The sequence below is a fragment of the Myxocyprinus asiaticus genome, chromosome 48 (genome assembly GCF_019703515.2).
Source record: "Myxocyprinus asiaticus isolate MX2 ecotype Aquarium Trade chromosome 48, UBuf_Myxa_2, whole genome shotgun sequence".
NCBI classification, from domain to species: Eukaryota; Metazoa; Chordata; class Actinopteri; order Cypriniformes; family Catostomidae; genus Myxocyprinus; species Myxocyprinus asiaticus.
In genome coordinates this window covers 8,273,903-8,297,308 of record NC_059391.1, presented here as the reverse complement: position 1 = coordinate 8,297,308, position 23,406 = coordinate 8,273,903, and the positions used below count along the sequence as shown (strand labels likewise).

At 37.1% G+C, this 23,406-nt stretch overlaps 1 protein-coding gene across 1 annotated transcript in view; it reads right to left on the bottom strand.

Annotated features, from left to right (window-relative positions):
* Positions 1-2,461: 2,461 nt before the first annotated feature.
* The window catches only part of LOC127437838 (oxysterol-binding protein-related protein 5-like), a 71,525-nt gene continuing 50,580 nt past the window's right edge, over positions 2,462-23,406 (bottom strand). Inside the window, exons 9-22 of the mRNA XM_051693053.1 lie at positions 14,851-15,055; positions 13,996-14,180; positions 13,808-13,889; positions 12,747-12,845; positions 7,317-7,413; positions 7,108-7,206; positions 6,896-6,993; positions 6,482-6,571; positions 6,069-6,205; positions 5,414-5,593; positions 5,178-5,307; positions 4,894-5,008; positions 4,254-4,356; positions 2,462-4,148 (exon numbers count right to left, since the gene is read on the bottom strand). Of these exons, the coding sequence (XP_051549013.1) occupies positions 4,013-4,148; positions 4,254-4,356; positions 4,894-5,008; positions 5,178-5,307; positions 5,414-5,593; positions 6,069-6,205; positions 6,482-6,571; positions 6,896-6,993; positions 7,108-7,206; positions 7,317-7,413; positions 12,747-12,845; positions 13,808-13,889; positions 13,996-14,180; positions 14,851-15,055 (1,756 nt within the window). The 3' untranslated portion in view covers positions 2,462-4,012. The remainder of the gene's footprint in view (positions 4,149-4,253; positions 4,357-4,893; positions 5,009-5,177; positions 5,308-5,413; positions 5,594-6,068; positions 6,206-6,481; positions 6,572-6,895; positions 6,994-7,107; positions 7,207-7,316; positions 7,414-12,746; positions 12,846-13,807; positions 13,890-13,995; positions 14,181-14,850; positions 15,056-23,406) is intronic.

The window sequence follows — 23,406 nt, the reverse complement described above, 5'->3', positions numbered from 1 at the left end:
AAGCATGAGATGTTGAACGAAAATAGAATGTCTCTTCTAACCTAGGACTGTGTTTGACACTGATTGAAGTAGATTGCTGAATCATACAAAAACCACACCCAACCTCTACCTGGGGGCTTTTTATTCATTTATAGCTTCTTTGAAAATGTTACCTACATCCCCACAGGGGCATGTTGTCTCTTATTCCCTTTTCCTTTGACCAGGTCACAGCAGACCACAATTAATGCACTTCAATTCAGCAGACTTGCATTTACTAATGAAGTTGAGGAAGGAAGGGGATTTTCAGTAACTACACACTTGGTACCATGCCCCAACAGGCCCCGAGACTTGCCTGCTATGATAAAAAAAAAAAAAAAAAAAGGAAAACTCCAACTGTGAAGGACCTTTGAAGTGAACGAACTTGAAGTTAACTTTTTGCCCACCTCTTATTCAGTGTGAAAAACTATATAATCATCACAGCATTCAACATTTTTGGCTTTCAGGTCTCTGCATTCGTATAAATTGGCAATATTGGCGAACACAGGCTATGTTCGGAATGGAATAACAAACTGCTTGCTGCATACTGCGCAGTATACACTGTATATAGCCAACTATTTGGTAAAAATAGTATGTGAAACAGTTGCATTATGCAGTGATAAATATTTCAAACAGTAGTATGCTACATTGTTGTCACCAGTGTTGGGAGTAATCTAATTACATTTAAGTAAAAAAAGTAGTGCAATGTGTTACATTTAAAACTCTTGTAATCAGACTAGTTTCTGACTTTCAATAAAGGTACTTGATTTTAAGATTTTAAAATAAATGTATTTTTGTACTGTACAATACATGTAAAATATGAATTTATATGTACTTCTGTTTGCGTTTCTGTGACAGCTGAAGGATGTGTGACAGTGGACAAGGAGGAAATATTGAGATTTTTTTTTTTTTTTTTTGTTTTTAGTGGAAAACCAAACGTTTGTGGAAAGTAGACCAGAAGTAAAATAAAAGTAATGTGATTACTTTTTAAATAAGTATTTAGTAAAGTAATATGATTACAATTATAGAGAAGAAATAATTAGTAGAGGATTACTTTTTAGGTAACCTACCCATCACTGGTTGTCACACTTTATCATATGCATATTTAATACCATAAGTGGTATCCAGTACTAAATACGGTTACTTCCAGATATGTCTTTAAGTTATAAGTTATTTTGCATTTTCAAATCAGTAGTATTGTAGTATGCTATTCAAAACACCACCACAGTCTTTTATAAAACTGATATAAATGTGTTTCTTAGGGTGTACTAGTGTTTCAATGATGACAGAGCAACAAGTCGAAATGTAAAACTTTACTGCGGTGCTTTGCAACAATCATTCACAAACAGTGAGCCATCGAGATCTCATTAGTTTCAGTTGTCAGTCACATTGAACATTGTACTTAGTGTGCTGTAAAAAAATCAGAAAAAGTAAATGAAAAATGAAACGTACCAATCTCTTGGTTGTAATGCGTTGAACTATGGCTCGAGAGCGCAAGCATCATTCAAACACAAATTTCTTATACGAATCCTGCATTGGAGTTTATGTACTCTGTTATAGTTGTGCCCTTATAAGGGATCACTCAAACTTTACCATACAGCACAAATGGTGGAAGAAAAAGCAATTTGATACTTGACTTTACTTGCTCCCAGAAAACCTGAATGAACAAAAGTATTCTTAAAAACAGTGTGGTTATATATATATATATAAAAAACTGAAATAATCAAATAAATACATTCTGAATTCCATTTCAAAACAAATATATACACTTTGATTACTTTGTTATTGAACGTATTTCATCCAACCGAGCAACATCAATAATGTGGAACTTTCCAGAAGGCCTCAAATGTCCCTATGAAGACTGACCTATCCAATGCCAATCAAACACTATTGAATACAAATATCTCAGTCTTATGGATGATTGCATTCTGTTATCATAGTACTGTAGACAGCAGATGTTAAGTTCAAGGAGAAGTTCACCCAAAAATAAACATTTGCTGAGAATTTTATTTTTTTTCAAATCTGACTTTCTTTTTTTCTGTGGAACACAAAGGGAGAAATTTAGCATAATGTCCTGCCTTCTCATTAACACATGAAGAAAGGGAATGGGGACTGGGGATGTCAAGCTTTAAAAATGACAAAAAGCATTTAAAAAAATAGTACCATAATAGTAGTCCACATGACTTGTACTCTAAGTTTTCTGAAGCTTTGAGTAAGGAACAGACTGATAATTTTATATTTATATACTCATAATTGTGTGCTGAGACAGGTTACGGCAGGACTGACGTCCATAATGCCCAACCCACTGGTTCTTGCGAGTGTCATAACCAGTTACGGTGTACTAAGTATACAGTATATATATATATATATATATATATATATATATATATATATATATATATATATATATATATATATATATACTGTGTGTGTGTGTGTGTGTGTGTGTGTGTGTATATATATATATATATATATATATATATATATATATACACAGAACACAAATTACAAATTGAGAGTTATGATGAAGGGCAAGTTTTTCAGTGAAAAATGACATTGTATTGCTCCTAAAAGCTATAGGATGACTTTAGAAGACATGGAATATAGCATGAGTATAAATGACTTTTATGGTGCTTTTATGCCATTTTTGAAGCTGGACAGCCCAAGTCCCCATTCAAAAAAGGATGGAAAGTCAAGAAAAGATGTGTTTACATTCTGCTAAACGTCTCTTTTTGTGTTTCACAGAAGAAAGTAAGTCCAACAATTCCTTTACCCATATCTTCAAAATCTACACTACTCATTTGGTGTCAGAGTATTTTTTCCTTTGTAAGTACAATCAAGTTTGTAAACATTTACTCTTCTTTGTATTGTACTATGCAGAAACACTGTTTTGGTAAAGTAATAATGATTATATGTTTTGTGTGGTCAAACGCATACTTAATGGAATATTCTGGGTTCAATACAAGTTAAGCTCAATCGACAGCATTTGTGGCATAAGGTTGATTACCACAAAATTTTTATTTTCACTCGTCTCTCCTTATCTTTAAAAAAAGCAAAATTAAAGGTTACAGTGAGTTTTTGGAGGGCATCAAAGCAGAAATGTGAAGCTTATAATTTTATAAAAGCACTTACATTAATTCTGTTAAAACTCATGTATTATTTAAGCTGTAAAGTTGTTTCAATTGTCATTTTTAGTCTTTTAGGTTTGTTGACATTACATGATCATGGCATCGAAGTTGTAAAATTGGCTATAACTTTCCACAGAAAAGGTTAGTAAGTGATTTTATTACACTAAAAACATTTTTACACATATTGTTTATGTCTTGCATCTATACTTTTGTAACAGTGAGTATTTCAACATAAAAAATTGGCCCCCATTCACTTCCATTGTAAGTGCCTCAAAAATAACCCAGATTTTTGCTTTTTTAAAAGAAAATTAGGGACAAGTCAAAATAATTTTTTGTGGTAATCAATATTATGCCATAAATGCTGTCGTTTGAGCTAAACCTGTATTGAACCAGGAATATTCCCTTAAAAGAATAAAGAATTGCACTGGTGGATGTTCACTGACTACTTTGTTCATTTCCCCTCTTTTTGGCAGCAGTATTAAGGCCCAGTGTCTTAATGGAAGAGGTTTCTTAATGGTTTGAGGGTAACACGCACACATACACACAAAAGTCCATTCAAATTTTGCCCATAGGGCCTAAATATGCCTGAAATAGATTACCGATATTGCAGAGAAAGGAAGGTATGTTGGAAAGATGGTACACATTAGTTCACAAGAGTGGCAGTGCAGCATTTTATGACCACTTTGAAATGATTATCTGTTTTCATATGAATTAAAACAAGAGTCTCTTTCTCTCTATTTGAAGTGCTTAGTGCTTGATGGTTCAGCTACTTCTGGTAGCAACATCATGGTGGGGCATTCAAAGGGCTTTGTGACGGTGATAATTTGGCTGTGTTTATTGCTAGGTGATGGTCGCTAGGTAATAGCATCTCAAGTGAAGACATAGTTGATGAGTAGCTGGAAGAGCAAAAGCATGCAAAGGATGAGACAGTGACGACTGCTCAATGACTTGCTCTCCTCCACCGTCTTGTGTCGCGCAATCTGGCGACCCAATGCACTCAGGTTTCTAAAAAGACATGAAAATACAAAGATCATATAAATATGGATTGCATTTAACAGAAACTGACAAGTTAATCAAAAATTGATGGCGACAAGTAGCATAAATGCTTACCTCTGTATGTCTTGCTGTGTTTTCTGTATAGCTGCTACTGAGGCCTCAATGAGGGCGATATCCTTCACTTCTTTAGTGCATCTGGCACATTGGTTCATATAGCCTGATAAATTTAAAATGAGACACATAAAAGTGATCTGAAGTCTTTTGTTTTCCTATAGACATAAAATACACACTAAATAAATTTATATTGCTGTTGAAATGCAGTGTTGGGTACATTACTCAAAAAAGTAATCCACTACAAATGTCTAATTCTCAAAAAATTCTAATTTTAATCTAAAAGTACTTTGCTCATTACTTCATGTCAAAAGTAATCCCATTACCAATAACATTACTTTTAAGTTACTTTCTAAACACTTTTAAAAGAAAAGTTTTTGTATTTCCACAACAATTTAAAATGGTCTAATTTTCACAAACCATGTTTTCTCAAGTTTTGTCACTGAAAATATGTGGAAGGTCATATTTTCAATGTTTACTTGGCTGAAAGACTGACACACAATGATGTATTGAACCGTACTTCTGTCCCTTACAGCTTTGTTTTCATTTAAGAAAACTGCCGTCCACTCTCACTTCTGAATATCGATTACAAAATCCAAAAATGGTGTGTAGTATGTGTGCGTTTAATGGGTTAATGGCTTGCCTTCATTATCAGATGACTCATGATTGGGTTCTGGCGTGGTACTGCTGCTCTCTGTGTTCTGACTGCAGCTGGATGGCTGGCTGCTTGATTTCCTGTGTTTCCCATTCACCCGCACCTAAGAAACACCCACTGATGAGTCAATCAACTAAACATAGGCCCTGAAGGACCATCTTGTCACCGTGATGGGCTTTAGAATAATCCTTCTTTAGAAAATGCTATAATTGATGCTCAAAAGAAAATTCTTGGACTTGAACTTGAAATTTCCTGTATGCAATCTAACTTACTTTCTGCTGTACAGCCCAGTTCTGGCTGTAGGAGAAACTATTGCGTTGGCGTTGTGACTTCTCTTTTGTCTGGATGATGCCATCTTTCTCAAACTGGACCAGACAGCGGTCTGGATCCCACGGCTTCGTGCTGAGAAAGTGAACGGAGTAAGCAGATATTTAGTTCCTGCAACCAAATTTGGTAATTAATTATTCAGCAAAGTGGCAATGTCTAATTAAAGATATTGTGAGCATACTCTGCATATTTGTAGTGCCACTCATTGGTGTCAGCGTTGAGAGTGAAAAGGCGAGGATCCCAGGGTTTGTCACCCCTCTCTCTGGCTTCCTGCCTCTGGGCCTCTTCCAACACAAATTTCTCCTGGGTGGCACGATTCTGGTCTTTATCAGTAATCGCTCTGGTCACATGGCGCCATAACCTAATTATACAAGACAAATCAAAATAAATAAAAAATATAAATAAAAAAATGAAATACAAAAATATATTAGAAATAAAATTATAATACAATAAATGAATATGACTATGAATAAACACATAAAAAGTAAATGCTCATTTGTACAAGGTAAATCACAAATTAAAATAATTAAAATATACAGTATATAAATGAAATCAAATTAAATAAATACAAATTTAAATATAAAGTACTACAAGTACCTTTTTTAATAAATCAAAAATAAAATAAATAAATACAAATAAACAAATAAAAAAATAAATGCTAAATAATGCAAGGTAAATCATAAGTCAAAACCTCAGCCTTGGGAGCAGATGTTAGCAGTATATTATCTATGTTGTGATTCATTAAAGCATATGAAACATAATGCAGGATTGGGTACAACTTTGATACTTTCACTGTTGTCTTAAGTCTTATTGGTTATGAAGTCAAGTCTTTGTACCTCTCAGACTCGAACGCCTCCTGCTGGTCCATCTGAACCACCTGTCTCTTTAGTCTCTGTCTCCGCACGTCTGCGCTGGGGTTCCACAGCACCTCCTGGAGGCCCGTCTTCTTCTCAATCAGGTGCACTTTCCTATCCTGGAGAAAAATTTGCATTTTAAACACATCTGGAAGAGAATTTATCATCAACCACTGTGATCAGTATTCAGCCAGAGCTTTTATGCTTTAGTTGTCCTTCAGTGTTGCCCCAGTTTCCCCCAAGAGATCAAACAAGTTCTGTCTTATCTTCTATTATCTTTTAGCAACACTTAAACTGATCATATCATCCTGTATGCTACTGATGCAACAAGCAGAAAAAGTATGCAAAACAACATCAGGAAGTGCATCTCGAGAAAAAAAAAAAAAGACTCTTACCCAGTGCCCATCTACTGTAGCCAGAACATCTTCCCCTATCCGAATCTTTCCAGAAATCTGGTTAACATTGCAAGAGCTGCCAAGAAAAGGCTGTAACAGAGATGGAGAGAAAGACAGACAGCTGTAAGAAAAATAGTTTTTCTGTCATTGTTCAACCAAACAGATAGCACTGCCTCAAACTAACTCCATTGGTTGAGCTGTTGTTACTGTGTCAGGATATTCTAATAAACAGAGCCAAGTTTTTTTTAGCAAAGAGTTTTAATAGGGTGGGGGTGGGATTGGGGTAGAATCCACTAACTAATGTCTTACTTCCAGATGTCTTTACATAATGTATTAAGCTGGATAGGAGAAAGACATATTTTCAAATATATAAAAACATACACTTCAGCTTTATGTTTGAAACTCTGAAAGTACCTTCAGTTTAAATTCAAGTTCTGTATAACATTGTGTTTTTTCACACTCAATAGTGATTTTCCCACCAAGCTCCAATGTCATCGTACCATACAGAATACCTGTAGGAGAGACAGTTTGTTTATTATAGTCTCACTGCAACATTAAAACACAATTCCCATATAATTTAAGCAGATACTTTATTGCTGAATTTAGTTTCAGAATGAAGTCATCACCTTTACAGTGAGCGTACGGCATAGTAATAATGTATTCTTCATCTCGACTCAGAAACAGGAGTCTGGCCTTTCCATCCAGTATCGCAGACAGTGAGTTCCCTGTAGGAAGTTACACTTATTATCAGAATCAAACATCAAAACCATACAAATGACAAACTAAAATTGCCTAGTATCTGTATGCGAGCTGTAGCATGAAAACAGTGATTTACCGTAAAATTTTGATTTGGCCAGAATGCTTCCACTAATGCAGAATCCATCCTTCTTATTGCTAATATAAAATGCTGAAATAGGCGGGTGATGAGAAACCTGAAAGCACAAAGGGAACTGCTTATCAACACAGAGCAGTTTATCCATACGTTCCTGAAAAAAGCAATGGTCATATTTGAAATGCATGAACTATAAAAGCCACATTCTTGTTTTTAAGTGTGCTGGTAAGAAGAGGTGTAAATCGAAATAGCAGGGAGACCAGATTAGAACAGTGGCCTGTACCATGAAGCCGGTTTCAGTGAATAGCCAGGAACATTTTAGTTTAGTTTGTCTCAACCCCAGGTTTTAGGTACCATGAAAGTTGGTCGGCTTTTTTTTACAGTTCTACTCAGCGATCATTGAGTCTCTCCTCTGCAGTTCAATAACTGTCTGGTTTGGTGCAGCTATGAAATCGGCTATCAGAAGACTACAAAGGACAGTTCAGACTGCTGAGAGGATTATTGGTTGCCCCCTGCACCCCCTTCAAGTACTGTACACTTCCAGAGTGAGGAAAAGGGCTGGAAAATTCACTCTGGACCCCACTCATCCTGCCCACTACATTTTTGCACTGTTGTCTTCTGGATGGCGCTACAGAGCTCTGAGCACCAGATCCGTCAGGCACAGGAACAGTTTTTTCCTTCAGGCTATCCATCTCATGAACAGTTAAAACTGCCCCATTGAGCAATAATTATGTGCAATACACAGTTTAGTCTATTTATATTTATCTAACATACCCTACCTGTTCTGCCATACATTTTCCTTGCATCTGTATATAACAGATTTGTATTTGTATATTGTACATAACAACTTACGCTACAAGGCTAACCTGCTCCGTAGCAGGTTTCTTTCTGGATTACAGATCGCTAACAGATGCTGAACCAATCAGCTGTGAGTAAAAAGACATCTCTGATGCAAAGTCACTCCCCCGTGTCTCTTAAAGCACGCTTTACAAATAAAATATAAGAAATCCACAAAATCGACTCTTCATTATAATTATTTATTTGAGAATCTAAATGTAGATTTTCAGCAGATAGAGTGTTTGCTTTTCATTTACCCTCTTTAGCCACAGCAAAAAATATCTTTGAAAATATAAACATAATATATTAGGCTATCTATAAAAAAGTCTGTAAGATGGATTAATATGATACCAGCAAAAAATAATAATTTTTAAAATATTAAAAGCTCAAGATTGCAATGGAAAAGGGTGAACGCCACCCAAACCCCTTCTTTCTTTAATGGACTCGAGATGAACATACAGTATTTTAAATGAAGTTATAATAATATAAGCAATAAGCAATATAAGCAGTACACAAAATACATCTTTTATAAAAAGAACACATATGTCTTATTATTGCATACCAATTTTTTTGCATACAGTATTTCAAGAGCTCACTTTTTAATTTAATCAATAGTAGCCTTTTTATGCTTTTTGTTTATTTTATTTTTTTTACTTAAGACAATGTTCAAATTGTTCATCAAGAAAGAGAAATAAAAAAAACACAATGTTATTTTGAATAACCATTTCAAAGAACCATTCACAACATACAGTATTCTATAAATAACATGTAACTCATTCATTTACATGTTACATATTATTTCAAATAAAGTGGAAAGTTAGTTAAGGCATCACCTCCTTTTTTAAATAATAAATGAAATAGGACATCATACCTCATATTTTAACTAATTTTGTTCAAAAATCAAGAATCTAAAGGAAATAATCTATCTAAATGAATTTATAATATTTTTAAGCAAATCCCATTTATGTTCACATTCCAGACTTTTATTATTAATTTTAAATGTTACTTTCTCCATTTGGTATATTTCTGAAATCATTTCTCTCCATCTTTGAAATTGTGGGGGTTCTGGTTTAAGCCAATATCTTGTAATCTGTTTCGAAGTTTTATTTCTTAAGGACAATGGCATTTTACCCAAAATAAGGTTTTCTGGATGTATTTCTATTGTGCAGTTAAATCTTAAATTAACCTGTCTAATCACTTCATTCCAATAAGTTGTCAATTTAGAGCACTCATATTGTCACAGTCTGTCTCCCTCACTTTCTTCAAGGACTCTTATTTTGAAGTTTTCCTCCGGACTACATCTCCCATGTTTCACTGCCCCCATCACTTCCATCTGTTCTTCATCATCCGCACCTGTATTCCATTCCCTCATTTAGCTCCTTGTGTTTAAACACCCTCTAGTTTTGTTCATTCGTCAGTCCTTGCAGTGTTTCGTTGTGTAATGTTAGCCAGTTTAGCTTTATTGTTCGTTCCACTCCAGTGTTTGTTATTAAAGGATTTAAAGTATTTACTCCTGTGTCTTCCTCTCCACGAACCCAACGTTACACATGTAGAATTTGACTGTGAGCCTTTTTTTTTCTCTTCACAATTTCTCCAACAATCCCCTTTTACCATGCTATTGTATTTACTTTGAATAACAGGTGTTATAAAAAGTCTCATTTGTATCTTCCAAGCATATTCCCTCCAAACACTGGATTGAGTAGTATGGAATGTATTATATTTCTTCCCAGTCTTACTGAATAATTTTTATTTTTAATTCATCCTCCCACCTACATATAATTTGATTCAGAGTGTCCTGTATATCTCTTTCAAGTGCACTCTTTAAAAGTCCTAACAATTTTATTGGATTAGTTGTATTGTATGTATCAGTTATACAGTTTATTAATTCATGCATTTCCTTTTTTATTTCTTTTACCTTAACTTCTGTTAATATCTTCTTACCTGTAAATAATTAAAAATGTGAATTTGGAAGCTCATGCTTTTTTGCTAGGTTTGAAAAGGTATCCATTTCTTTATCAGTGAACAGTTGGTGATATCTTTTCAGACCTCTATCTGCCCAAAACTTAAATGTATTATCTAAACTATTTTTCTTTTTTTCTAACCAAATTCTAAAAGTACTATTAATACAAATATGATCTATTGATTTAAATGTGTTGCTTTGTTTGGGTAGGAACAGGGATATATTAATAGGTTCCTACATTTGATACATTTCCATCTTCCTCCATTTCACTTTAGATTCTTCGTACATCCAAATCAGTATCGGTTGAATTTGGGCAGCTTTATAATAATTGATTAAATTTGGGAATTCTAGTCCTCTGAGCCTTTTTGACAACTTAAGAATTTTAAGACTAATTCTAGATTTCCTGTTATCTCATATATATATATATATACTATATTGCCAAAAGTATTCGCTCATCTGCCTTTAGACACATATGAACTTAAGTGACATCCCATTCTTAATCCATAGGGTTTAATATGACGTCGGCCCACCCTTTGCAGCTATAACAGCTTCAATTCTTCTGGGAAGGCTTTCCACAAGGTTTAGGAGTGTGTTTATGGGAATTTTTGACCATTCTTCCAGAAGCGCATTTGTGAGGTCAGACACTGATGTTGGACGAGAAGGCCTGGCTCGCAGTCTTCGCTCTAATTCATCCCAAAGGTGCTCTATCGGGTTGAGGTCAGGACTCTGTGCAGGCCAGTCAAGTTCTTCCACACCAAACTCGCTCATCCATGTCTTTATGGACCTTGCTTTGTGCACTGGTGTGCAGTCATGTTGGAACAGGAAGGGACCATCCCCAAACTGTTCCCACAAAGTTGGGAGCATGGAATTGTCCAAAATCTCTTGGTATGCTGAAGCATTCAGAGTTCCTTTCACTGGAACTATGGGGCCAAGCCCAGCTCCTGAAAAACAACCCCACACCATAATCCCCCCTCCACCAAACTTCACAGTTGGCACAATGCAGTCAGACAAGTACCGTTCTCCTGTCAACCGCCAAACCCAGACTCGTCCATCAGATTGCCAGATGGAGAAGCTTGATTCGTCAATCCAGAGAACGCATCTCCACTGCTCTAGAGTCCAGTGGCGGCGTGCTTTACACCACTGCATCCGACGCTTTGCATTGCACTTGGTGATGTATGGCTTTGCAGCTGCTCGGCCATGGAAACCCATTCCATGAAGCTCTCTACGCATTGTTCTTGAGCTAATCTGAAGGCCACATGAACTTTGGAGGTCTGTAGTGATTGACTCTGCAGAAAGTTGGCGACCTCTGCGCACTATGCGCCTCAGCATCCGCTGACCCCGCTCTGTCATTTTACGTGGCCTACAAATTCGTGGCTGAGTTGCTGTCATTCCCAATCACTTCCACTTTGTTATAATACCACTGACAGTTGACTGTGGAATATTTAGTAATATTTAGGAAATTTCACGACTGGACTTGTTGCACAGGCGGCATCCTATCACAGTACCTCGCTGGAATTCACTGAGCTCCTGAGAGCGGCCCATTCTTTCACAAATGTTTGTAGAAGCAGTCTGCATGCCTAGGTGCTTCATTTTATACACCTGTGGCCATGGAAGTGATTGGAACACCTGAATTCAATTATTTGGATGGGTGAGCGAATACTTTTGGCAATATAGTGTATATATATATATATATATATATATATATTTACAAAGTAGTTTATTCCATTGTCTAAAAACACTTTTTGATATACTAACTGGTAGATTTTGAAAATGAAAAATAAACTTAGGGAGAGTATTCATCTTTATACTCTCTATTCATTTGGTAATCAATAGTAGCCTATATATATTTGTAATAGTTTTGAATGATACATTTTCAATGTAAATAAATATACAAGCTTTTATATTTTAAATAAATTTAAGCTTTTAAAATTAATAAGCCTGTGTGTTCTTGTTGTGGGCCTATATGAATTCACTTACGCATTGATATACCAGGTTTTTTATATATATACAGTATATATATATATATATATATATATATATATATTTTTTTTTATCACATTAAGAATTTGCAGCAGTCCTCTTGAGCTATCGTAGCAGCTGCTGTTTCTTCTTGTTGTGTAAATGTCTTTAATTGCTTCATCATTTTACAGTTATCTCTTGTACTGTGTAAATCATGTGTTTAAGTCTTCATAATTTCATACTGAACTCTTGAGCAGTGTAAATGCATTTTTAATTTGAATATATTTTTAAAACAATGTCTTGTGCACAGTTTAAATGAATTTAAATTCTTATTTTCATAATCATCAGCTTTCAGCAGAGAGGTCAATCCTGCTGATTCTCTCGCGAGAAGTGAATCGCGTTCTCTCACATGATTGGTTGTGTGCTGCAAACGTCACTCATTCATATGCATGAGCGAGTATTCTAATGTTAAAGTCAGGATCGAAGCCTGAGCTGACAGAGAAAGTTGATGAGCTGCATCATGGTACCAATTAAGCCTGATTGGATTGGTTTGAATTTGTCAACCTGAAACCAATCCTGAAACCCTGAGTTCGTTCAACGACCTTCATGGTACAGGCCTCAGCACTATGCAATTACTTGTATATCAAGGGTAAACGAGTGTGGTCATAGAGTCGCACCTGTTCTGCTATGTAAAATGTACAGCTGTCTGTTTGTGGATGCAGCCAGCAGCATCGGAACATCTCTCCAAGAATGGGGTTGTATGGTTTCTTAAGACCCTAAAACAAACACACAACACACACTTAGTCTCAATATAAGCCATGTCAAAGTTTCCATAATGTATTATTAATTTGTGGTATGCCAGTTTAATCACCTGTATTTCTTGCAAATAATTTATGTTTAGTATTAGACCATGTCTTATCTAAGAATGATCTTAAATTCTACTGATTTAAATACACAACTGAGGTAAGGTTATTTAGCTGGCTAACATGCAATTATTAAAATTATTTTAGAGAAGAGTTAACCACAAACAAATATATATTCACAGTAGAAATGTCCATGTTTTTTCAATGACTTTTAAGATTATAGTAATTTCCATGACTTTTCCAAGCCTGGATAATTCCATTTAAAAAAATTATGGGAACCCTGATTCTTGGTTAGAATTTGTGGTAATACTTTACAATAAGGTTGTATTTGTTATTTATTACATAATTTATTGTCATTAATAATACTCATACAAGGCTTGAAAATAAGGATATTTTTTTCTGCTGGCCCAGTAGTTCAGATTTGCACTTGCCATGCCATTTTCAAAACATAATTTAGTAAAATAACTTATTTACCAAAAATAATGTATTTTATTATTATTTTATTTTTTGCATATTTTTATGTTTCAGAAAGAAACACTTATTAATCTTGTTAAATGTTAATTTCAACATACACTAAAACATTTTAAAAATTAAACGTTGTATATGTTAACATTAGTTAATGCATTATAAACTAACATGAACTATAAATGAACAATTGTATTTTATATATATTAAAATTAACAAAGATTAGTAAAAATATATTGCTGTAAAAATGTATAGTTTGTAGAATTTTTGTAGATGTCAGAGTAGGAATGCTGATTTGGGATCAGATTCCTGTCAGCCAAAAAAACGAGACAACTGGTCCACAGATATTAACACTGAACTCTTTTATGATTCTCCATCCAAATCCAATCCAAATACTTCCAATAGCTTGCCTTTGGTTTCTTGTAGAAGCCTGACAGATACCAGCGCAAGACTTGCTTCATCCTACAGTATGGGATCTCCTCTGTCACAGCCCTGAAACCAAACATTTATAATTAATTTCACTACAACAAACCCAATAAAACCTAAACATGCTGATCACGGTGGCTGTTTACATTAGTGATGCCAATGAGTCTCTTACTGTGATAGCAGGTCAGCATGGTAGTAGTAATCTGAAAGCTTGTCCAAAAAGGAACGTGGCTCCAAGATAAAAGTTGGCAGGACCACTTTGGACAGGTCCATCCCAGGCCTCAGCTGCTTAAGTAGAGTCCAGATTAACCCCTTGTTCTCTTCTGAAACGGTCTCAACCTGGGACGCCTCACCAGCCTGGGGTAGCAGCAGTAAAAAAAGAACCATTGTTATTCGTAAAGACTTTATGCATCCTTTTACGTAAAAGTTGGTTGTTGTTGTTCAAATTAAAGATAAACTACATCTACATTTTTTGTTTATGTTGCGCTGTCCGATACAACAGTGGTCTTTAACTTTATAATGACACCTATTGGTGTGGATGCCGCATAAAACATACAGAAATTTACAACTGAAGTCAAAATCAAATCAAAATGTACCCTATTTACCTTCTTAGTAATGTACTTCCTTATCTGTGCACACTATTCCAAAGAAAAACAATTTTTTTTGGCTCTATTGTAGTATAGACAATCACTTTCCATAATCCATACAATTCCCAATGGATAAAATCAATCACTGGATAGCCTGTTTCACTCTAAAATAAGTCCGATTGTGGAACTAAAATGGGTTGTGAATGTGATTATACTGTACGTTGACATATTTGTTAAAAGTACTATTTATAAAAGTACTATTAAAAAAATTACTTGGCTTGGTAAAGGATGGCCTTATAAACAATTTGTTTTGTCTTTTTATCAGCATTGACATCGACTGTGCAATGTTTCACACAGCATTGCATTATCAAAATAAAATATTTAGAAGAAAGATTTATTAACTGTCCAAATAAGACAATGCAGTTTATTCAATCTATCACCTCTCCCATTTCCTCATTGGCTTCCTCAATGAAGGCTGTTGCCTGAAGGCTCACATCATCTGATTGATCCATATCACTCTCCTCTGTCAGTCTGCCTCCGTTCTCATTGGCTGCATTGTCAGAATCTTCATGCGCCTCCCGCTCTGATTTGTCCGAATTTGCATCATTCTCCATATGGTTGTTTTCCAACATGGAGTCATTCAACCTTTGAAAACAAAAACAAAAGAACCACTTTTTTTTTTTTTGAGAGAGAGAAAGAATAAAAGTCATGCAAAATAAAATGTGTATTTATTTTTTTCTTACACAGCAAAAAAAAAAAAAAATGTCCTATGCAGAACACAAGAGTATTCTAAATGTGTTTTACTGTAGATTTGAAAAGCCCACACCTGTTCTGACCTTCACTTCACGCAAACATCAACACCTCGCAAACACCCTCTTCCCCCCTCCTGCTACTCAACCTGCACTTAAGATCTGTGAAGAGGATGTGTGCCGGTTCTTCCGGAAACAAAAGACAAGGAAAGCACAGGGCCCAGACGGTATTTCACCCACTTTTTTTTCTGTGAATTCTGTGCTGACCAGCTGGCCCCCATCTTCACACAGATCTTCAATAGATCACTGGAGCAGTGTGAATTTCCCTGCTGGTTCAAATGCTTCACCATCATCCCTGTCCCAAAGAAACCCAAAATCACAGGATTTAATGACTACAGACCCGTCGCTCTGACGTCTGTGGTCATTAAGTCATTTGAGAGACTGGTGTTGGCCCACCTGAAGGACATCACTGGACCCTTTCTGGATCCCCTTCAATTTGCATATCGAGCAAATAGGTCTGTGGTTGATGCAGTAAACATGGGATTGCATCATATCCTGCAACATCTGGACAGACCAGGGACATATGCAAGGATCCTTTCTGTGGACTTCAGTCTGGCTTTCAACACCATCATCCCAGCTATTCTCTGGACTAAATTAAACCAACTCTCTGTTCCCACCTCAATCAGCCAGTGGATCACCATGTTTCTGACAGACATGCAGCAGTTAGTGAGACTGGGGAAATTCACTTCCAGCACCTATACGATCAGCGCTGTTCCCCCCAAGGATGTGTGCTCTCCCCAATACTCTTTTCCCTGTACACAAATGACTGCACCACCAAGGACCCCTCTATCAAGCTCCTGAAGTTTGCAGATGACACTACTGTCATTGGCCTTATCCAGGATGACGATGAGTCTGCATACAGAAGGGAGGTTGAACAGCTGGCTGTCTGGTGCGGTCAAAACAACCTGGAGCTGAACAGGCTCAAAACAGAGGAGATGATAGTGGACTTTAGGAGGAACACCCCAACAATGATCCTGCTCACCATTCTGAACAGCACTATGGCAGCAGTAAAGTCATTCAGGTTCCTGGGCTCTACCATCTCACAGGACCTAAAGTGGGAGACCCACATTGACATTGTGAAAAAGGCCCAGCAGAGGTTGTACTTTCTTCCGCCAGTTGAGGAAGTTCATCCTGCCACAGGCACTGCTGATACAGTTCTACTCAGCAGTCACTGAGTCTGTCCTCTGCACTTCAATAACTGTCTGGTTTGGTTCAGCTATGAAATAGGACATCAGAAGACTACAAAGGACAGTTCAGACTGCCGAGCAGATTATTGGTTGCCCCCTGCCCTCCCTTCAAGAACTGTACACTTCCAGAGTGAGGAAAAGGGCTGGTAAAATCACTCTGGACCCCACTAACCCAGCCCATTACCTTTTTGAACTGTTGCCTTCTGGCCAGTGCTACAAAGCACTGAGCACCAGAACTATCACGCACAAGAACAGTTTTTTCCCCTCAGGCTATCAATCTCATGAACAGTTAAAACTGCCCCACTGAGCAATAATTATGTGCAATACACAGCTTAGTCTATTTATATTTATCCAACATATCCTACCTCTTCTGCCATTACATTCCCTTGCATTATCTGTATATAACAGATTTGTATTTGTACACACACACACACACACACACACACACACACACATATATATATATATATATATATATATATATATATATATATATATACACTACCGGTCAAAAGTTTTGAAACACTTACTCTATTATAATTTTCTTCACATTTTAGAATAATAGTAAAGTCATCAAAACTATGGAATAACATAAATGGAACTATGGGAATTATGTTGAGACTAAACAAAATCCAAAATAAATCATAACTTTGTTATATTTTAGCATCTTCAAAGTAGTCACCCTTTGCCTAGAATTTGCAGACATGTACTCTTGACATTTTGAGGTATCTCTTGAGGTATCACCCTAGGATGCTTTTTAAACAGTATTAAAGGAGTTCCCATCTATGTTGGGCACTTATTGGCTGCTTTTCTTTATTATTTGGTCAAAGTCATCAATTTCAAAAACTTTTTTTTTATTTTTTTTTTTATTAAATTTTAGTTTTATAACGAAATAAATTAATATGGTGGCACAATTATATTTTTGTCTACAAAACTGATTTCAAACATTTAAGCATACACCTTTTTAAGATCATGAGAAACATTTCAGTCAAGTGTTTCAAAACTTTTGACCGGTAGTGTATGTATATATATATATATATATATATATATATATATATTTATATATAAAGTTGTGCTCAAAAGTTTGCATAGCCTGGCAGAAATTGTGAAATTTTGGCATTGATTTTGAAAATATGACTGATCATGCAAAAAAACTGATAGTGATCATATGAAGCCATTTATTATCACATAGTTGTTTGGCTCCTTTTTAAATCATAATAATAACAACAGAAATCACCCAAAATGGCCCTGATCAAAAGTTTACATACCCTTGAATGTTTCGCCTTGTTACAGATACACAAGGTGACACACACAGGTTTAAATGGCAATTAAAGGTTAATTTCCCACACCTGTGGCTTTTTAAATTGCAATTAGTGTCTGTGTAAAAATAGTCAATGAGTTTGTTAGCTCTCACGTGGATGCACTGAGCAGGCTAGATACTGAGCCATGGGGAGCAGAAAAGAACTGTCAAAAGACCTGCGTAACAAGGTAATGGAACTTTATAAAGATGGAAAAGGATATAAAAAGATATCCAAAGCCTTGAAAATGCCAGTAAGTACTGTTCAATCACTTATTAAGAAGTTGAAAATTCGGAGATCTCTTGATACCAAGCCAAAGTCAGGTAGACCAAGAAAGATTTCAGCCACAACTGCCAGAAGAATTGTTCGGGATACAAAGAAAAACCCACAGGTAATCTCAGGAGAAATACAGGTATTCCCTGACGGAAGCCCCCCTCGGGACAGACGCGCTGGCACACAGCTGGCCCCGGGGGCTGCGCAAATACGCGTTCTCCCCAGTGAGCCTACTCGCACAGACCCTGTGCAAGGTCAGGGAGGACGATGAATAAGTCACCCTCATGGCTCCGTACTTGCCCACCCAGACTTGGTTCTCGGACCTAACACTCCTTGCGACAGCACCTCCCTGGCAGATTCCCTGAGGGAGGACCTCCTCTCTCAGGGACAGGGCACCATCTGGCACCCGCGCCCAGACCTCTGGAACCTCCATGTCTGCTCCCTGGATGGGATGTGGAAGACTTAAGTGGTCTACCGCCCGTGGTGGTAAACACGATCACTCAGCCCAGGGCTCCTTCCACAAGGCAGCTGTATGCCCTGAAGTGGCGTGTGTTCACGAATTGGTGTTCTTCCCAAAGCGAAGACCCCCAGAGATGCGCAGTCGGGTCAGTACTTTCCTTCCTGCAGGAGAAGTTGGAGGGGCGGCTGTCCCCCTCCACCTTTAAGGTGTACGTAGCTGCTATAGCGGCACACCGTGACGCAGTGGAAGTTAAGTCTCTGGGGAAGCACGACTTGATCGTCAGGTTCCTGAGAGGTGCCAGGATGCTGAACCCTCCTAGGCCGCACCTCTTTCCCTCATGGGACCTCTACGTGGTCCTTCTGGGCCTTCGGAGAACCCCATTCGAGCCCCTAGAGTCAGTCGAGTTGAAGGCTGTCTCGTTGAAGACCGCCCTCCTGACCGTGCTCACTTCCATCAAGAAGGTCGGGGAACTGCAAGCGTTCTCTGTCAGCGAAGTGTCCCTGGAGTTCGGTCCGTGTCACTACATCGACACAACATCTCGTTCCCTCCATCAGGGAACGGAGGTTACGACAGTAACCGAGACGTTTTTGCAAGTCGTTTAGGACATTTACTTTGTGCATGACATGAGTCATTTTTCCAACAATTGTTTACAGACAGACTGTTTCACTTTTAATTCACTATATCACAATTCCAGTGGGTCAGAAGTTTACATACACTAAGTTAACTGTGCATTTAAGCAGCTTGGAATATTCCAGAAAATGATGTCAAGCCTAATTTAGCTTCTGATAGGCTAATTGGAGTCAACTGGAGGTGTACTTGCAGATGTATTTTAAGGCCTACCTTCAAACTCAGTGCCTCTTTGCTTGACATCATGGGAAAATCAAAAGGAATCAGCCAAGACCTTAGAAAAAAAATTGTGGACCTCCACAAGTCTGGTTCATCCTTGGAAGCAGTTTCCAAATGGTTGAAGGTACCATGTTCATCTGTACAAACAATAGTACGCAAGTATAAACACCATGGGACCACACAGCTATCATACCGCTCAGGAAGCAGATGCATTATGTCTCCTAGAGATGAACGTAGTTTGAACAGGGAGAACCTATATCCACAGTAAATCAAGTCCTATATCAACATGAAAGGCTGCTCAGCAAGGAAGAAGCCACTGCTCCAAAACCACCATAAAAAAGCCAGACTACAGTTTGCAAGTGCACATGGGGACAAATATCTTAGTTTTTGGAGAAATGTCCTCTGGTCTGATGAAACAAAAACTGAACTGTTTGGCTATAATGACTATCGTTATGTCAGAAGGAAAAAGGGTGAGGCTTGCAAGCCGAACAACACCATCACAACCATAAAGCATGGGGGTGGCAGCATCATGTTGTGGGGGTGCTTTGCTGCAGGAGGAACTGGTGCACTTAACAGAATAGATGGCATCATGAGGAAGGAAAATTATGTGGATATATTGAAGCAACATCTCAAGACAACAGCCAGGAAGTTAAAGCTTGGTCGCAAATGGGTCTTCCAAATGGACAATGACCCCAAGCATACCTTCAAAGCTGTGGCAAAATGGCTTAAGAACAACAAAGTCAAGGTATTGGAGTGGCCATCACAAAGCCCTGACCTCAATCTGATAGAAAATTTGTGGGCAGAACTAAAAAAGCATTTGCGAGCAAGGAGGCCTACAAACCTGACTCAGTTAACCCAGTTCTGTCTGGAGGAATGGGCCAAAATTCCAGCAACTTATTGTGAGAAGTTGGTGGAAGGCTACCCAAAAGGCAATGCTGCCAAATACTAACAAAGTGTATGTAAACTTCTGACCCACTGTGAAAGTGATGAAAGAAATAAAAGCTGTGATCCTAACTGACCTAAGACAGGGAATGTTTTCTAAGATTAAATGTCAGGAATTGTGAAAAACTGAGTTTAAATGTATTTGGCTAAGGTGTATGTAAACTTCTGACTTCAACTGTATATATATATATATATATAATTAATTATAATTTTTCCTTACATTTATACAGCGCTTTTCTAGGCACTCAAAGCGCTCTACGTAGTATAGGGGGAATCTCCTCAACCACCACCAGTATTCAGCATCCACCTGGATGACGCGACGGCAGCCATAGTGCGCCAGAATGCCCACCACACACTAGCTATTGGTGGAGAGGAGAGTGATGTAGCCAATTCATGGATGGAGATTATTAGGAGGCCATGATAGATAAGGGCCAATGGGGGGATTTGTCTTATTGTGTATTTCTATATATACTTATATTTTCTATTCACTTTTTATTTTTATTCTATTTTTTTTTTATTATCTCTGTCTTGTTGTATTGTTTGTGCACTGGAAGCTTCTGTCACAAAGACAAATTCCTTGCATGTATTAAGCATACTTGGCAATAAAGCTCATTCTGATTCTAATTTTCAATGAATTTCATGGTCCATCCTTTCAATATAATGGCAGCTGGTAGTGACCTAAAAGTAGTCCATACGACTCATGCATCATATTCCAAGTCAAACGGGTTTGAAACAAAATGATGATAGAAATGTTCCTTTTTGGATCAACTATTCCTTTAATCAGTATTGTTTTCCAGTAAATATATCTAAACATTCTTAAAACAAGATGGAATTTACTTCAGAAGCAAAATTGCACAAAATAATAAGAATTGTTTTCAGAGAACATATCATGAATTAAAGGAATAGTTCACCAAAAAGTCATCATTTACTCACCCTCATGCCATCCCAGATGTGTGTCTTTCATTCTTCTGCTGAACACAAATGAACATTTTTGGAAGAATAATACAATTGAGTCCTAGTGACTATCAAGAGCTTCTGGTCAGATGATCTGAGGGATCTCTGAGGATTGTGCATATGCAAAATGAAACATAAAGTATTTTATAATCAATTCTAAATGGAACTGGCAGCCAGTGAAGAGAGCGTAGAATAGGAGTAATATGGTCATGCTTACGGGCCCCTGTCAGCAGTCTGGCTGCAGCATTCTGGACCATTTGCAGCCTTGCAAGGGAATCGTTGTTAATTTCTATATAGAGGGAATTGCAATAATCCAGGCGAGCAAAAATAAAAGCATGGATAACCTTTACAAAATCCTTAAAAGACAGGAAAGGCTTTATCTTAGATAAAAGTCTCAATTGAAAAAAACTAGTTTTAACGACTTCATTTATCTGTTTATCGAACTTAAGTGCGCTGTCACATACAAAGCCTACATTTTTAACTGACGATTTAAGGAAAGGGGCCAAATGTCCCAAATTAACATTGACAGAGCCAGCCATCTCAGAAGGGCCAAACATAACTATCTCAGTTTTCGAGTCATTGAGGCTTAAAAAGTTTAAAGACATCCACGATTTCACATCATTTAGACAAGCCAGCAGGGGTTCTAATGCATTCCTGTTATTCGTTTTCAGCGGTAATTTGGATATCATCTGCATAACAGTGAAATAATACCCCATGTTTCTTAAAGGAAGCATGTACAAAGAGAATATAACAGGGGCCAGAATAGAGCCCTGAGGAATGCCACAAATAAGATGGGCCGAGACAGATGAGAATTCTCCAAGATGAACTGAGAAACTTCTATTTGAGAGATATGATTTGACCCAGTTAAGAGCATTTCCACAAATACCCACGCACTGCTGAAGGCGATAAATGAGAACACTATGATCTATAGTATCGAAGGCTGCTTTAAGATCTAACATCACCAGAATCGCCAGATTTCCTGCGTCAACAGTTAAGAACATATCGTTAAAAACTTTTAAAAGTGCTGATTCAGTGCTATGATATGTTCTAAAACCTGACTGAAATACTTCAAGAATATTATTTTTATCTAAAAAAGTCTGTAACTGGGCAAGTACCGCTTTCTCCATGATCTTAGAAATAAAAGGTAATTTAGAAATAGGTCTAAAATTAGAAAGAACTGTCCTATCAAGATTAGGTTTTTTAAGGAGAGGTTGCACAACTGCATGTTTGAAATACTCTGGTACAGTCCTTGTGACCAAGCTTTCGTTTATTATGGACAATATACTAAGACCAACAGTGTCTATAATTTGTTTCAGGAATTGGTCGGAATAAAGTCTTGAGGTGAGGTAGCTGGCTTCAGATGTACAACAATCTCTTTAAGAGTGTGAAAAGAGATGGGATCAATCTGCGAAAGAGTAGCCAAATCTAAAAGAGGAACCGATGGATCACACGCAGGTTACTGGATGTTAGATCTGACCTCAGCAATCCTTTCAACATTTTTGGGGACACATCAAGAGACATATGTACAGCAGGATTGATAACAGAACTTATGGTTGAAAAAAGCACTCTAGGTCTATGACAATTATTAGCAATAACATCAGTGAAATATTTAGACCTTGCTGCTTTCACAGCTTTCTGAAACTTTGATAGAGGGCCTCTTAGGATTTCATATGACACCTGAAGTTTGGCCTTCTTCCATTTACGTTCTGATCTTCTGCATAACCGCCTTAAAGAGCAGATATCATCATTTAACCAAGGAGCTGATTTGGGTTTATCATGTTTCATCATGATCTTTGTACAGATGGAGTTAAAAACATTAACATGCTCCTCGACACTTCAGTGAGATGAAGAAAAATCTAACTCTGAGGACTGTAGTGCCTCTTTACATGCAGCAGTAAAATCTCCATTTGAAGTAGAGCTAAATATACGAGACCAGCAAATAGAAGAGTAGAATTTCACAGGTTGGTATGGAAGAGGGACAGAAAACAAGACAGGTTTATGATCAGCAAAACTACTGTCACATATTTCAATATCATAAACTGACAAACCAAGAGACAAGACAAGGTCCAACGTTTGCCCACAAATATGTGTAGAGCCTTTCACCAGTTGGTCGAAACCAAAAGAGTCAATAAGAATTAAAAAGTCTTTAGCCATAGGGTTCGTTGGACAGCATACATGAATATTAAAGTCTCCAACATTTAGTATTCTATTATAGTTGGGCACAACA